This window comes from Poecilia reticulata, chromosome 7 (genome assembly GCF_904066995.2).
Source record: "Poecilia reticulata chromosome 7, P_reticulata-male-v2, whole genome shotgun sequence".
In the NCBI taxonomy this organism is placed as follows: Eukaryota; Metazoa; Chordata; class Actinopteri; order Cyprinodontiformes; family Poeciliidae; genus Poecilia; species Poecilia reticulata.
In genome coordinates this window covers 27,357,084-27,371,772 of record NC_088836.1, presented here as the reverse complement: position 1 = coordinate 27,371,772, position 14,689 = coordinate 27,357,084, and the positions used below count along the sequence as shown (strand labels likewise).

General features: G+C 37.2%; 1 protein-coding gene and 2 long non-coding RNA genes across 3 annotated transcripts in view; 2 read left to right on the top strand and 1 right to left on the bottom strand.

Moving 5' to 3' along the window:
* Positions 1 to 403: 403 nt before the first annotated feature.
* The window catches only part of ankrd52a (ankyrin repeat domain 52a), a 30,124-nt gene continuing 15,838 nt past the window's right edge, over positions 404 to 14,689 (top strand). The window contains exons 1-20 of the mRNA XM_008414458.3: positions 404 to 620; positions 1,276 to 1,359; positions 1,499 to 1,577; positions 1,801 to 1,871; positions 3,000 to 3,200; positions 3,295 to 3,382; positions 4,187 to 4,329; positions 5,068 to 5,280; positions 9,873 to 9,951; positions 10,033 to 10,147; positions 10,240 to 10,322; positions 10,410 to 10,527; positions 10,604 to 10,672; positions 10,763 to 10,903; positions 11,366 to 11,428; positions 11,525 to 11,636; positions 12,730 to 12,801; positions 12,877 to 13,078; positions 13,155 to 13,242; positions 14,082 to 14,199. Coding sequence (XP_008412680.1) covers positions 594 to 620; positions 1,276 to 1,359; positions 1,499 to 1,577; positions 1,801 to 1,871; positions 3,000 to 3,200; positions 3,295 to 3,382; positions 4,187 to 4,329; positions 5,068 to 5,280; positions 9,873 to 9,951; positions 10,033 to 10,147; positions 10,240 to 10,322; positions 10,410 to 10,527; positions 10,604 to 10,672; positions 10,763 to 10,903; positions 11,366 to 11,428; positions 11,525 to 11,636; positions 12,730 to 12,801; positions 12,877 to 13,078; positions 13,155 to 13,242; positions 14,082 to 14,199 — 2,166 coding nt within the window. The 5' untranslated portion in view covers positions 404 to 593. The remainder of the gene's footprint in view (positions 621 to 1,275; positions 1,360 to 1,498; positions 1,578 to 1,800; positions 1,872 to 2,999; positions 3,201 to 3,294; positions 3,383 to 4,186; positions 4,330 to 5,067; positions 5,281 to 9,872; positions 9,952 to 10,032; positions 10,148 to 10,239; positions 10,323 to 10,409; positions 10,528 to 10,603; positions 10,673 to 10,762; positions 10,904 to 11,365; positions 11,429 to 11,524; positions 11,637 to 12,729; positions 12,802 to 12,876; positions 13,079 to 13,154; positions 13,243 to 14,081; positions 14,200 to 14,689) is intronic.
* On the bottom strand, positions 5,451 to 6,601 carry LOC145552114 (uncharacterized). The gene is made up of 3 exons (XR_014088065.1): positions 6,523 to 6,601; positions 6,199 to 6,285; positions 5,451 to 5,621 (listed from the first exon to the last, which is right to left on the bottom strand). It is a non-coding gene; the product is annotated as an uncharacterized LOC145552114 (long non-coding RNA).
* On the top strand, positions 8,220 to 8,955 carry LOC145552170 (uncharacterized). Its single transcript, XR_014088121.1, has 5 exons — positions 8,220 to 8,282; positions 8,374 to 8,455; positions 8,543 to 8,660; positions 8,736 to 8,804; positions 8,895 to 8,955. It is a non-coding gene; the product is annotated as an uncharacterized LOC145552170 (long non-coding RNA).

Here is a 14,689-nt window from a genome sequence, read left to right as displayed (position 1 = left end):
AATTCCTCCATATTTCCACTGCCATGAGAAATGGTAAGCCAATGTGCACTGTTCTAATAAAATGAATTAAATTATTTTAAATTAAGCTGATGACACTCTTGCATTTTTGAATCATCTGCAAAATAATTAACAAAATTATCTATCTGTTGAGTATTTTTTGTTAATTTTTAGTTTGTTTAATGTCCTTGAACAATAAAATTAACAAAGGCATTGGCATTAAAAGCGATCATTTAAAATTTAGTCTTTCACTTATGGCTTTTATGTTCTCTAAAATCTCCAAGGTCTCGTTTGACCTTCAGGATAATTGTTTACTCATGCGTATGAATGGTGTATCCTTCACCGCCACTAGGTGTCGACATTTCATCCCCGGAAAGCAGAAAGCGGACCGCCACGCCTGTAGGCGGACCAGCGCCATCGTCAGACCAGACGCTGGATACAGACAACAACAGTGACAGACCGAGAGAGAAAGACCGCATTTCTTTTTTTGCTTTCAGTTATGGGTGTAGTCTGAGAGGTGGAAATTGTAATTGCACTGCAGCTTTACCTCGAAGTTTAATCCTCATGAAGGAGCTCCGTCCTGGCTGAGTTGGGAGATGGGAGTACTTAACATCGTAGACCAGGTACGCTGAAAGGAAAGCCCTCCGTGTTTGTGTTTTGGCGCAGTCTATTTGCTGGAAGGAACCTGCTCTAGTGCGCAACATGCTACGTATTCGCCGAACGGCTTCAAATATTACTGTTGCTCATTGTTATTGCATGCATATTTTTGCTGGTTTAATAATTGGGAGGACAAAATTTCATGTGTTTTTGATGTGCGGTACCGTTTTGGGGGTCGGAAGCGTAGCCTCGACCGTAGTCTGGGCCAGGGCCAGCTCCGTAGCTGCATTAGTTAGCTCGAGCCTTTTAGCCAACTGACGTAAGAACTGAAGGCTCGGGCCTGTAGGCCTCAGCTAGGGCTTGGTCTAACTGCTGGAAAAAATAAAATAAAAGAACGGGAGAAAATCAGCCCCATATTTAAATAACTGCAATAAACATTTGAAAACATAATATACCGTAATGCAAATATTTTTTTATGCATTCACTATCCCAAAAAAATTTATATTTTTACCAACTATTTGAGCGGCTCAAATAGATCATATAGAGCGGTACGAGAGATATTTCGAGTCATCGATCCGGATTAGTGTTAAGGTTTTGTTCTCTTTTGGTTTTAAATGCATTCTTTTCCATAGTTTTATTTGTAACTTCGCGGTGTTTGTGTGTGTGTGTGTTTTTTTTTAGCCTCCTCTGGTCCAGGCCATCTTCAGTCGTAATACTGAAGAAGTTCAACTGTTATTGCACAGAAAGGAAGATGTCAATGCACTGGTATGTGAAAGTACATTGAGTTTTGATGCAGATCATAGTCGATGGCATGCAAATTGGAGTCCTAATGCTTCACGTGTGTGTGTGTGTGTGTGTGTGTGTGTGTGTGTGTGTGTGTGTGTGTGTGTGTGTGTTTTAACAGGACCATGAGCGCCGCACACCACTTCATGCTGCTGCCTGTGTGGGTGATGTCCATATTATGGACCTCCTCATTGAATCAGGTGACTGCTACATTTATTGCAGATAAAAGTTGGTACCTTTTATAGTCCAACATGATGGATGCTCCATAAGACCGAATCCCCTCTCTAAGGGGGAATGGAACAGTCAGCAAAAATAAATCTTATGTCTGTTTTTGTAGCTAAAGCAAGAAAATATACACCGAAGAGAATTTTGTTTGCAGATTTTTGTGAACCTATACTGATAATGGAAATGTACATCTTTCAGGTGCCAGTGTAAATGCTAAAGACAACGTTTGGTTGACCCCGTTGCACAGGGCAGCTGCTTCAAGGAATGAAGTAGGTGTCTATTTTAAGGAGTCTGTCATTTCTAGCTAATTATTTTTATATTTGAATTATCTTTTGTGTCCAACCACAGTTATGCATGTTGAATGTTTTAATTCTAGTTCTTAAATATAACAAGGTTCAGGACAATTAGACAGAATTTAAAACAAAAAATTATAACATTATATTATAGCTTATTTAAAATAGAAAATTAACAATTTACAATTTTCGTCCCTAAAATAAAGAACATTTTGATTTGATAGTGTTGCCTACAATGCATTTTTTAATTTTGTAATCAGAAGTAGGAAATGTAGGACAGATGTTTTAAATTTAGCAGTGGCTTTGAAGTGTTGGTTGCACAGAATGTGTTTGTTTTGCTCTTTTTATATAGTCAGCACCACAAGCTAATATTACTTCACTCATTAGTTGGGCTATCTGCTCCAGTAGCCAGTCTGCTGTCAGCTTAGTTTAATTAATTTCATCAGGACAGTGCATATTGATCAACATTACCAGAATTAGTGGTGGTATAAGTATGCAGGAATTGGCACAATAGCTAAGTTTCACTCACTGTGAAACTTAGCTATAGGCAAAAAAATAACATCAACAAAAGAAAACATTTACACTAGAAATAACTAACCAACAGACAGAAATGGTATATACAGGATACAAATGCTTGAGTTTTGTTTTTTTTAAAGAAATTGTGTCGTTCTGTCTCTGACTGCTTGCCAGTTGCAGTTTTTAAAATATTGTTCATATAATAAAACTATACTCACACTACTTTAGTTTCTACATTGTGGTGGTTCATTTGTCCAACAAAAAATATGTTAAAATGGTTATACATTTCTTTCCTACAAAAGGAGAAAAATACAGTGTTTCAGCAGCGTGTAGCAATATGTGGGGGAGGGGCAGGACTCATTAGTTTTTGACTGTAGAGCCAGACATAATTTCTGGATCTTCCTCTCGCCTGTCATTAAAAAAAGACTTCAAATGTTGCTGTGATAGAATGGAAGACTTTATTTTATTTTTTTTAACAAATTAATTTTTTCATATTTTACCTCAATGCTAACAAGGATTAATAGCTCAAACTGGGACCCTAACGCTTTAATTAAAACTAACTTTTGGTGGTGGCTTCCGTCTCTCCAGAGAGCAGTGGGTCTTCTGCTGAGGCGCGGAGCCGAGGCAAACACGCGAGACAAGTTCTGGCAGACGCCGCTGCATGTGGCCGCTGCCAACCGTGCCACGCGCTGCGCAGAGGCTCTGCTGACCCAGCTGAGCAACCTGAACATGGCAGATCGCACCGGTCGGACTGCCCTGCACCATGCAGCTCAGAGTGGTTTCCAAGAGGTGAGGCTGCAAGGATTAACCATTTAATGTGTAGACATGACTATAAAGTTAATTTCTGCTTGTTTTTTTTTTGTTTGTTTAAATTGTTGAACAGATGGTGAAGCTGCTGCTGAACAAAGGAGCCAACCTGAGTGCCATTGATAAGAAGGAGAGGCAACCTATTCATTGTGCTGCTTATTTGGGTAAAAATGTTTCTATTTCATGTTTAGCTGAAGCGATTAATTGTGACTAATCAATTATTTTTAAATAATCATCAACTAATTTAGTAATCAAGTAATTGCTAAATATACAGACTCAAAAAAGAAGGAATTGCTGAAGGAACAACATATTGAGAAAAGCAATTAAGCCAAAAATGTACAATAATAAAACACATTTTGTATTTAAGACTTAAAAAATACTTTATCTGTAAATATGTTCTATGCAGTTTTAGGTTCACCCGGTTCAAATTCTATTTAAAAAAATGAAAGGAAAAAAGAAAATCTTCAACTAAGCACCTTTTTTTTAATCGATTATTTATTAATCGATTAATCCAAAACATAATCATCAAATTATCCCTACACTGTGTTTTTAAATCAAGCAGAAAGCGCTGAGCTTTTCACGTGTTCATGTTAGAAGTAAATTTAGCTGCTGATTCATTATTTGCTAAAAATCAAGCATAGACTTAAAGAACGCCCCGTTTTTCCATTTTAGACACTAAAATGTTTTCTTATGAAAAAAAAAAGAAATTAATTATTTATTTGCATTAATACAGACCTAATTACTTACCAGTACTACAAACCAGCTGTTTTTCTCTTGTTTTTAGGCAGGAGTTAAAACCGTAGAAGTTAGATTTATCCAAATAAAGAACAGTAACGTTAGTAAGAGTGAGAATGAAAGACACAACACTACATATGTTGACCAAACTTTTTCTCCAGACATTTCTAACTCTGGACACTAAACTGTAGATCAAATCTTCCATTGAAATGTTTTTTTGGGGATTTTTGCAGGACATTTGGAGGTTGTGAAGATGCTGATATCCCGTGGTGCTGACAAGAGCTGCAAGGATAAGCTGGGTTATACTCCTCTCCATGCTGCTGCTGCAAGTGGTCACATCGAAATTGTAAAGTACCTTCTGAGGATGGGAGCAGAGGTGAGAGGTCATCTTTTTATGTTTACGTCACTGGTGTCTACGATTAATCATGTTTGATCGATCATCGTCAACTAGTTTAATAATAATTAATCGCTAACTGGAGTAAACGGACTCATAAATCCAGCAATTTGCTGAAAGAGCAACAAACTCTGAACAATAATGAAACCAAAACTGTACAAAGAATATAAACATATTTAATTTAAGATAAAAATCCTACTTTGTCTGTAAATATGTTCAAACCAAAACTCCTTAAGTGATGTAGTTTTAGCTTGATTTGGTAAAAAAAAAAAAATCATATTAATCAACTTTTGCTTTGAAATTATTAATTGGTTAATTGAGCTTTTCACATGTTGACGTTAGAAGTACTTTTTAGCATCCTTTTAAGGATCAAGCTCTCTAAATGTATGCAGTTATTTCATTTAAGGCAATAAATCGTTTATTTTTTCATTTAAAACAGGATTTAATTGTTTGCATATTTTAATTTATTTAAATTATTGCATAAAAAACTGAATGAAAAATCTTGAGACTTCCAGTTTTTTAAAATCCAATTGTCAGAATAATCACTAGATTAATCAAACAGTTGTCAGAATAATTGATTATTTACAAATTAAAATAATCATAAGTTGCAGCCCTACTGGTGTCTATGGCTTTAATGAGTCAGTTTGCCTCTTTTTAAATGTTTTTGTAGGATTTTTTTAAAGAAAGTGTGATGTGATTTCGGTTGTGCTTCACTGTCAGATCGATGAGCCCAACGGCTTCGGAAACACTGCGCTTCACGTGGCTTGCTACATGGGACAGGAAGCTGTGGCGACGGAGCTGGTGAACCACGGCGCCAACGTTAACCAGCCCAACAAGTGCGGCTTCACCCCTCTGCACCTGGCTGCCGTCTCAACCAATGGTGCCCTGTGTTTGGAGTTGCTGGTCAACAACGGGGCTGATGTCAACCAGCAGGTCAGAAGAGAGCAGAGTTCACTGTGTTGTGATGCAGATTAACCCCACAAAGCGACTTGAAGCTTGTGACGCTCTCATTGCTGCATCACAAGCTCTCATTTTAAAGTATTTAAGTTATAATGCACCATTAGGCCTATTACAGTAACAAATTTTGCTGAGCGATTAACCTCTTACCCCCTAAGGGGGTATAAATAAATTTCCGCCTGACAAAAACACACAAAAGTAAATCACTTATAGCCTCACAGCTATTAGATTTAATAAGAAACTTTTGGTACCTCTGTAAAGGTAAGATGTCATAGAATGGTTTTCTGGTGTCAGCACCATTGTAGCTTTGACCCTGCCTGAAATATTAGGGACAAAATACAAAATATTTTGCATTTTTTTAACCTCGCCAAAATTTCTTTGAAATAAACATTGAAAACACTACCAAATAGTATTTGTAACACAAAAAAGTAGTACAGACTTTTAAATCTAAATGTTGTGTAAAAGTATACCAAATTTGGACTCAATCAGATGAATCATATTTATTTTAGAATGGTATTAGTGAGAAATTTTTTAGGCGGAGAGGCCATTTTGGCACATTTATCCAAATGTCACCAAACTGTGCCAAATGTGTTTTTTACATCAATACTGGGGGTTTGTTAAAATTAAATAGCTTATTACCACCTAATGACACTTTCTACATATAATATAACCATTGGTCATGACATTTACCCCATTTATATGCAAAATGTACCATTATGCACAGTGTAATATGTATAATAATGATGATGTGAAAGCTCTTTCTTTGACTCCAAATAGAAAACTTTTATTGAAACAAGATAAAACAGTCAAAATACTTTTTGAATAATTTAAAGAGCAAATAAACAATTTTGAAAATCCACCACCACCATCACCACCAAAAAATGGACATCTTACCTCAAAGAAGGTGAAGAATCATGAGAGGTGGGGGAGGTGGGGGGAGGTTCAGCGTCACCCGAGCTTGATGGTTCGGCTTCCACTCGACTATAAATAAAAATAAAGTATTTGAAGAATTAGAGGTTTATTACAAAGTAATGAACCAAAGTAAACATGAAATCCTTACTAGTAAAATAAAACATATTTTAGTAAAACATAAATAAACAAATAACCACGTGGTTTTACTTCCTGCCGTTATTACAAGCATATAATCACTGAAATAAATAAATAAATAAAGAACCAAAACATCAAATATATTGTGTGAAATTGCGGCGGAAAACTTACACAACACCGAGATCAAGTCTGTCTGCTGTGTCCTGCTCTTCCTCTTCCTCCTCGTCCGAATCCCACCAGCTATCAGAAGCGTCTTCCAGCTCAACATCGCTCCGAAATAGTTTCTTCCAGCGCCTCCACATCGGACACTTTCCTCCGCGCCATTGAGAGAATTTTTCCAAGATTTAGCTCCACTCCTAGCAAATCGAAAAACCGTTGTTGTTCAAAAGCCTCTAAATCGTCAAGTTTCTGCTGCTATGATCGATTTATCATAAATAAATCAAAACTGAACTCACGGAACCGAGATAACTCCACGTGCTCAGACTCCCGTATACCACACATGCTTACGCACGGAGAACGCTTGGAGAGCGCAAGAATTACGCATTCATTTAGATGGGTTCCGGAAAATACGTTATGATTTTGCGTAGCCGACATCTTGTGCCATACTCTGAGAGTCTTTCCACTCTCACGTGAAGCCATAAAATGGCCGTGATGATCAGCTGATCGGGTGTTTTCCAGGCAGTTGCGTCATCGCCCGAGGACCTTTAAATCTCATCAGCTGTTTTAAATAGCTCTAAAATCTAACATTTTGGGCAAAACCTTTATGCGGAATAGTTTTTGAAAGATTAAAGCCTCTTTTAGCGATAATAATAAAAAAAAAATTTAAAGGCACACGGAGCCTTTGTTTACAGAGCGAGTCGAGGTCACATGGCAGCTGGAACCCTCGGAGGGTCCGTCGGGCTTAACAGGTTAATTGTCTCAAAAATGATTGCGATAAATGATAATATTTTTGTTCAAACCAAAACTCCTTAAGTGATGTAGTTTTAGCTTGATTTGGTTAAAATAATCATTAATCAAGTTTTGCTTTGAAATTATTAATTGGTTAATTGAGCTTTTCACATGTAGACGTTCACATGCATAATAATGCAAGCACATGCTGTTAAAAATAAATACGCTTTATTTTCAAAAGAACTCTTAACCCTGGAACCGGTGAACAAAAATAAAATGGAACAGAAAATGCATTTGAATAAAACTAAACAACATAAAACCAAAGTGGAAATAAAAACTACATGCCAACAAAAGAGTACAGAAGATGAAGTCTAGATTTAGACGGAGAAGACGGGATTAACCGACTACCTGATGCAGTCGTTCACCCCTCCTGATGCCGAGGAAATGAAGGCCAGTGGAGGGCTCCGGATTTGAGCCTTTTTTTATCCAGTGTCATCAATAGAAAGAGAAAAGGGCAGGAAGAAACGATAAAGCCGATAAATTAAATGAGGATGATAATTTTAATTTATCATGCGATTAGTTTTTTTTTTATCGTGACAGACCTGTTAACACTGACGTGCATTTGCCTCTCCAGGGGATCATTTGATTCAGGAGTGTTATTAGAGAAGGGATGATCCAAAACTTGGGCAGCCCTGCAGCAGATGCATTTTAAAATTATACTAGCTTGTGTGAACATTTTTGTGAAAATAATTTGTTTCTTTCTTTCCTCAGAGCAAAGAAGGAAGAGCCCCCTGCACATGGCAGCCATTCATGGACGCTTCACACGCTCTCAGATCCTCATCCAAACGGTAAGTAGGACTTTTTTTGTTTTCGTTTCTGCTCTGACTGCGTATTTAATTCTCTCTCCCTCTATTTGGGTTTTTATCAGGTGGGGAAATTGACTGCGTGGATAAATATGGCAATACCCCCCTCACGTTGCTTGCTAAGTATGGCCATGAACTGCTGATCAGCACTCTGATGACCAACGGAGCAGACACAGCCAGGTAGAGGAGAACATCTCACCACTTTACATGTATTGATTTATTTGTGCTCAGCATCTAATGCAGCTTCTTACTAATTTGTTTTGTGTTTCAGACGTGGGATCCATGGAATGTTCCCTTGCACTTAGCTGTGCTGTACGGGTTTTCAGACTGTTGTCGCAAGTTACTCTCCTCAGGTTTGTTTTCTAAATAAATCCGCTCTGATTCACACACTTGTTTAACTGTTTATGTGTATGTGAGTGATTTTGTTAATGTCCCTTCAGGTCAGCTGTATAGTATAGTTTCATCTATGAGTAAAGAGCATGTGCTATCGGCTGGGTTTGACATCAACACCCCTGACAACTTTGGGAGGACCTGTCTACACGCTGCTGCCTCTGGAGGGTAAAAACAAAACTTTAAGCTCATTTTTTATAACCAAAGATATGCATTTATCTTTAATAAACATATTTTTTACAGAAATGTTGAATGTCTGAACTTGCTCTTAAGTAGCGGTACTGACTTGAACAAGAGAGACATAATGGGACGGTGAGTTCTTGAACATTTTATCAGTTAAATTCATACATCACACTATAATTTGATGTGATTATCTAATTTCACCCGGCATGCGCCCTGTAGGACACCGTTGCACTATGCGGCTGCTAATGGAGGTACCAGTGCACCGTGGCTCTGGTGAATGCTGGCGCCGAGGTAAACGAGCAAGACCAGACTGGCTGCACTCCCTGCACTACTCTGCTGCCTCCCAAGCCTTCAGCAGGTGAGACGCGTGTTTAGATTTTAAATTCAAAACAAAAACACATGAATATGCTGCATCAAGCTGATAAAGGGTGTTCAAAGTGCGGCCTTGTCTCAAAAATGATTGCGATAAATGATAATATTTTTGTTCAAACCAAAACTCCTTAAGTGATGTAGTTTTAGCTTGATTTGGTTAAAATAATCATTAATCAAGTTTTGCTTTGAAATTATTAATTGGTTAATTGAGCTTTTCACATGTAGACGTTCACATGCATAATAATGCAAGCACATGCTGTTAAAAATAAATACGCTTTATTTTCAAAAGAACTCTTAACCCTGGAACCGGTGAACAAAAATAAAATGGAACAGAAAATGCATTTGAATAAAAACTAAACAACATAAAACCAAAGTGGAAATAAAAACTACATTCCACCAAAAGAGTACAGATGATGAAGTCTAGATTTAGATGGAGAAGATGGGATTAACCGACTACCTGATGCAGTCGTTCACTCCTCCTTATGCCGAGGAAATGAAGGCCAGTGGAGGGCTCCGGATTTGAGCCTTTTTTTATCCAGTGTCATCAATAGAAAGAGAAAAGGGCAGGAAGAAACGATAAAGCCGATAAATTAAAATGAGGATGATAATTTTAATTTATCATGCGATTAGTTGATTTTTTTTATCGTGACAGACCTGTTAACACTGACGTGCATTTGCCTCTCCAGGGGATCATTTGATTCAGGAGTGTTATTAGAGAAGGGATGGATCCAAAACTTGGGCAGCCCTGCAGCAGATGCATTTTAAAATTATACTAGCTTTGTGTGAACATTTTTGTGAAAATAATTTGTTTCTTTCTTTCCTCAGAGCAAAGAAGGGAAGAGCCCCCTGCACATGGCAGCCATTCATGGACGCTTCACACGCTCTCAGATCCTCATCCAAAACGGTAAGTAGGACTTTTTTTGTTTTCGTTTCTGCTCTGACTGCGTATTTAATTCTCTCTCCCTCTTATTTGGGTTTTTATCAGGTGGGGAAATTGACTGCGTGGATAAATATGGCAATACCCCCCTCCACGTTGCTGCTAAGTATGGCCATGAACTGCTGATCAGCACTCTGATGACCAACGGAGCAGACACAGCCAGGTAGAGGAGAACATCTCACCACTTTACATGTATTGATTTATTTGGTGCTCAGCATCTAATGCAGCTTCTTACTAATTTGTTTTGTGTTTCAGACGTGGGATCCATGGAATGTTCCCCTTGCACTTAGCTGTGCTGTACGGGTTTTCAGACTGTTGTCGCAAGTTACTCTCCTCAGGTTTGTTTTCTAAATAAATCCGCTCTGATTCACACACTTGTTTAACTGTTTATGTGTATGTGAGTGATTTTGTTAATGTCCCTTCAGGTCAGCTGTATAGTATAGTTTCATCTATGAGTAAAGAGCATGTGCTATCGGCTGGGTTTGACATCAACACCCCTGACAACTTTGGGAGGACCTGTCTACACGCTGCTGCCTCTGGAGGGTAAAAACAAAACTTTAAGCTCATTTTTTATAACCAAAGATATGCATTTATCTTTAATAAACATATCTTTTTACAGAAATGTTGAATGTCTGAACTTGCTCTTAAGTAGCGGTACTGACTTGAACAAGAGAGACATAATGGGACGGTGAGTTCTTGAACATTTTATCAGTTAAATTCATACATCACACTATAATTTGATGTGATTATCTAATTTCACCCGGCATGCGCCCTGTAGGACACCGTTGCACTATGCGGCTGCTAATGGGAGGTACCAGTGCACCGTGGCTCTGGTGAATGCTGGCGCCGAGGTAAACGAGCAAGACCAGACTGGCTGCACTCCCCTGCACTACTCTGCTGCCTCCCAAGCCTTCAGCAGGTGAGACGCGTGTTTAGATTTTAAATTCAAAACAAAAACACATGAATATGCTGCATCAAGCTGATAAAGGGTGTTCAAAGTGCGGCCCAGGGGCCATTTGCAGCCCCTGGACAGTGTAGCCCCCTGACCACAATTCAAGAAAAAATGAAATAAATTAGGACAAAACTAAAACTTTTTAAATTAAAATCTACTTATAAAAATGTTAGCTGCATCACAAATTGATAATTTTCCCAAGTTTTCTGGGTTTTCTGTATTTTCTTGGGAAATGAACCACATCTACTCAGTGACTGATATAAATTAGTAAATTAATTGCTATATTAAAACTCGGTAGAACACAGCAAATGTTTTCAAATGAAGATTGACATCCTATTTTTATTTCTTTGTTTTCTTAAATCAAGCCCAAAATAATAAACTGTAACAATTGGCAAATATTCACCGGTCTGTTTATTATTGATTTGTCAGAACTGATCGCCAATTTTCTGGGAACCATCAAAATACTGAGGATGAGACGAAAGAGTCCTACTTGTGAGTTTTTCTTATCTTTGAATATATTGAATTATTAAATGTTTATATACAATCAGCAACTCACCGAGTTTTTCTCTTTGCTGCCTTTTGTAACAGTTGCTTGGAGCATCTTCTGGACAATGGTGCTGATCCGTCTATGGTCAACTCTAAAGGTTACAGTGCTGTTCACTATGCAGCTTACCACGGCAACAAGCAGAACCTGGAGCTGGTGAGTTTTCTCACTGATGTTTTTATTATTCGTTGCTAGGATTGTCACCTAAGTGTGTTTTTTTTTTTCCTTAAATCTTAATCTTGTTCACCTTAATTAACACTGCAAAGACATAAAATCTTAAATATTTTTGTAAACGTTCCAGTGCGAAACTCTTGGTACACTTGGAATAAGACAAAATTAACTTGCAAGCAACTTTTCAGAAAAATATAAGAGATTGTTTTAAGCTAATAATTTTTGAATATTGATAAACATTGCTGGTTCCGCTGGTACATTTTTCTTTTTCTTATTCCTCTTATAACTTTGGAAAAATATCTTGCTATAGCAGGGAGCCTGCACATCCTAAAAAAGTATTAAATTAGTGTAAAATGTGTTAAACTTATATATACCTATAAAAAAAAAATTTTAATTTAAAAACTTTTTTTTTTAGTTTAAATTAAAAAAGGAATTTTCAAATCAATATAAATTTAACGCAAATTTAAGACAGTAAATTATAATTTAAGGCTGGATAATATTTTGTTTCCTTAAATCTAGTCATGACGGGACTATTTAATCCCATATATGTATGTATATATATTTTTTCTCATTGTTCTGTCAAGGTTGAGCCGTGCTCAGACATTTTTATTGCGTTCTGCGACTCAAAGCGGCTGAGGCTAACGGTAACTAGCTAGCTTTTCTACATCTACCATGATTAAATTTATTCCATGCAACAAAAAAGAAAATGTTTCTAAGCTTGGCACTGCAGCTGTTTTGCACTGACTGATTGAAATACAGCAGGATCCCCCAACTATCCCAGTATATTTCTATTTTTTTCATTTTAAATTTCTTTCTTGGTGATATTGAAAAGATCTCAAAATCTAAATTTAACTCGCTGAAACCTAAGTGACAAAATCGGCCAATGAAACTGGTACTTTTTCCTCAATATTGAAGAAGCTTGTACAACTTCCTGAAAAGTTATTTGTAAGTTTTGGTCTTATTTCAAGTGTACTGTGATATTTGCACTATTGTCTGTATTTTTGCAATGAAATTACAAATTGCTTAAAGCTTTAGCTCACTCTAATTCGTTTATATGCCTGTTTTCTTACTTTTCCAGCTCTTGGAGATGTCCTTTAATGCACTTGGAGACATAGAGAGCAGCATTCCAGTCAGTCCTCTTCATCTCGCTGTGAGCGTCACACAAACCTCTGCTTGTTCATCTTGACTAAATGCAAAGCAGAGACTAATTCTGCTCCTCCTGCAGGCTGATCGGGGCCACTGGCAGGCCCTGCGCGTGCTCACAGAGACGGCAGCCTACGTGGACATGCAGGACGCCGCCGGCCGCTCTGTGCTCTACCTGGCGGCGCAGAAAGGCTACGCTCGCTGCGTGGAGGTGCTTTTAGCTCAGGGGGCCTCCTGTTTGCTCAACGACAACCATCTCATGTGGACTCCGATTCATGTTGCAGGTATCGTAGCCAAAGCGGAAAGTCTTCTCTAGCGATGTGGTTGGTTGGGTTTTAATTGGTCTTTTCTGTAAACCAGCTGCCAACGGACACTCGGACTGCCTGCGCATGATGATTGACTACGGGGAGGAGGGGGATCTCATCAACGTCACGGACAAATTTGGCCAGTGAGTTGATTTCCTTTCACATGTAGAATCTACAAACCGTTTCTTTGTGTATTTGAAACATGCCTGTAATACTCTAAGCTAATTTTCTCTTTGTGAATCAAGTTTCTGCTTTTTTCTGCTTTTTAGTTGTTAATTGAATTGTTCATATTTATTGAGTGATCAAAAATGAAATGAAATTTACATCAATGCAATACAGTCATGTAAAAAAGTGACAAAATTTACGTCTAATCTTTAGTTTATCTGTAAAAGTAAAACTGGAAAATTAAGAAGCAAGGAATTAAATTTCTTATTTGTTAAAACATCAACACAAATGATCTTCTTTTAGTTGAGAAAAATAATGTGGGACACCCGAATGGCTAATTCTGTGGTTGAATTATCTCGGCTTTGACTAGGCCATTTGTGTCGCACTGCATTATTATTCACTGTGTGAATCCCTAAGTTAGAAGCTCACCAAACAAACTGTATGTTTTTTGTTTGTTTTTTAAACAGGGCAAACATTTATCATTTGCACTTTTTGCGGTAGACACATTTGTATTTTTATCCATTTTAATTGGGTAAATACAAATAATTCATTTCACACCCAAAGTGTCTTTATGTTGAACAGAAAGCTGTCAAAGGTGCTTTAGTTAATTTTATCTGTTCAATTGAATTACTTGCATCTTTCACTGCCATTTAATTTAATATTAAATATTCACAAACTAATACTAGATATTTACATTTTTTCACATGACTGTAAACCATATATATATATACATATATATATATATTATAATAAAATCTTGTTTTTTTGAATCAGTTTTCCTTTAATCTGTCTTTATTGCTGCTTTTGTCTCCATCAGAACCCCTTTAATGCTCTCTGTTCTGGGCGGGCACACTGACTGTGTCCACTTCCTGCTGGAGAAAAGCGCTCTAACGGACGCTAAGGACAAGAGAGGACACACGGCTTTGCACAGAGGGGTAAATCTTAAACACCCAATTATTGAACCACAATAAAAGCCACTTGATGGGGACAATAAGGGTTAATTTATACAGTGAAGGTTGACTTGCAGCAGGTTTAGTTTGGCAGTAAAATGGTGACACAAAAATATTCTGGTGGTCATAATGTTCTGCCTAATCAGCAGATAATACAAAAATTGTACTCAAGTAAGAATAGCACTACTTCAACATATTTTACTCAAGGAAAAGTAAAAAAAATGCCAATCCAAGAAATTACTCAAGAGCAAAAAGTACTGAGTAACTGATCAAATAATCAATCATTTAAAAATTTTAAAAATACATCACGAGGTAGGCCAAAATATAAATTAAGTGGGACATTTTGGTATTTTAAGGATCAAAATTACAATAATTCATAAAAGTAACAAAAAATAAGATCAGGCAAAAAAAAAAAATCAGTTTCTTTCAATAAAAAAACTTAAGAAACTTGAACAAAAACTGCAGGTGTCTCCAA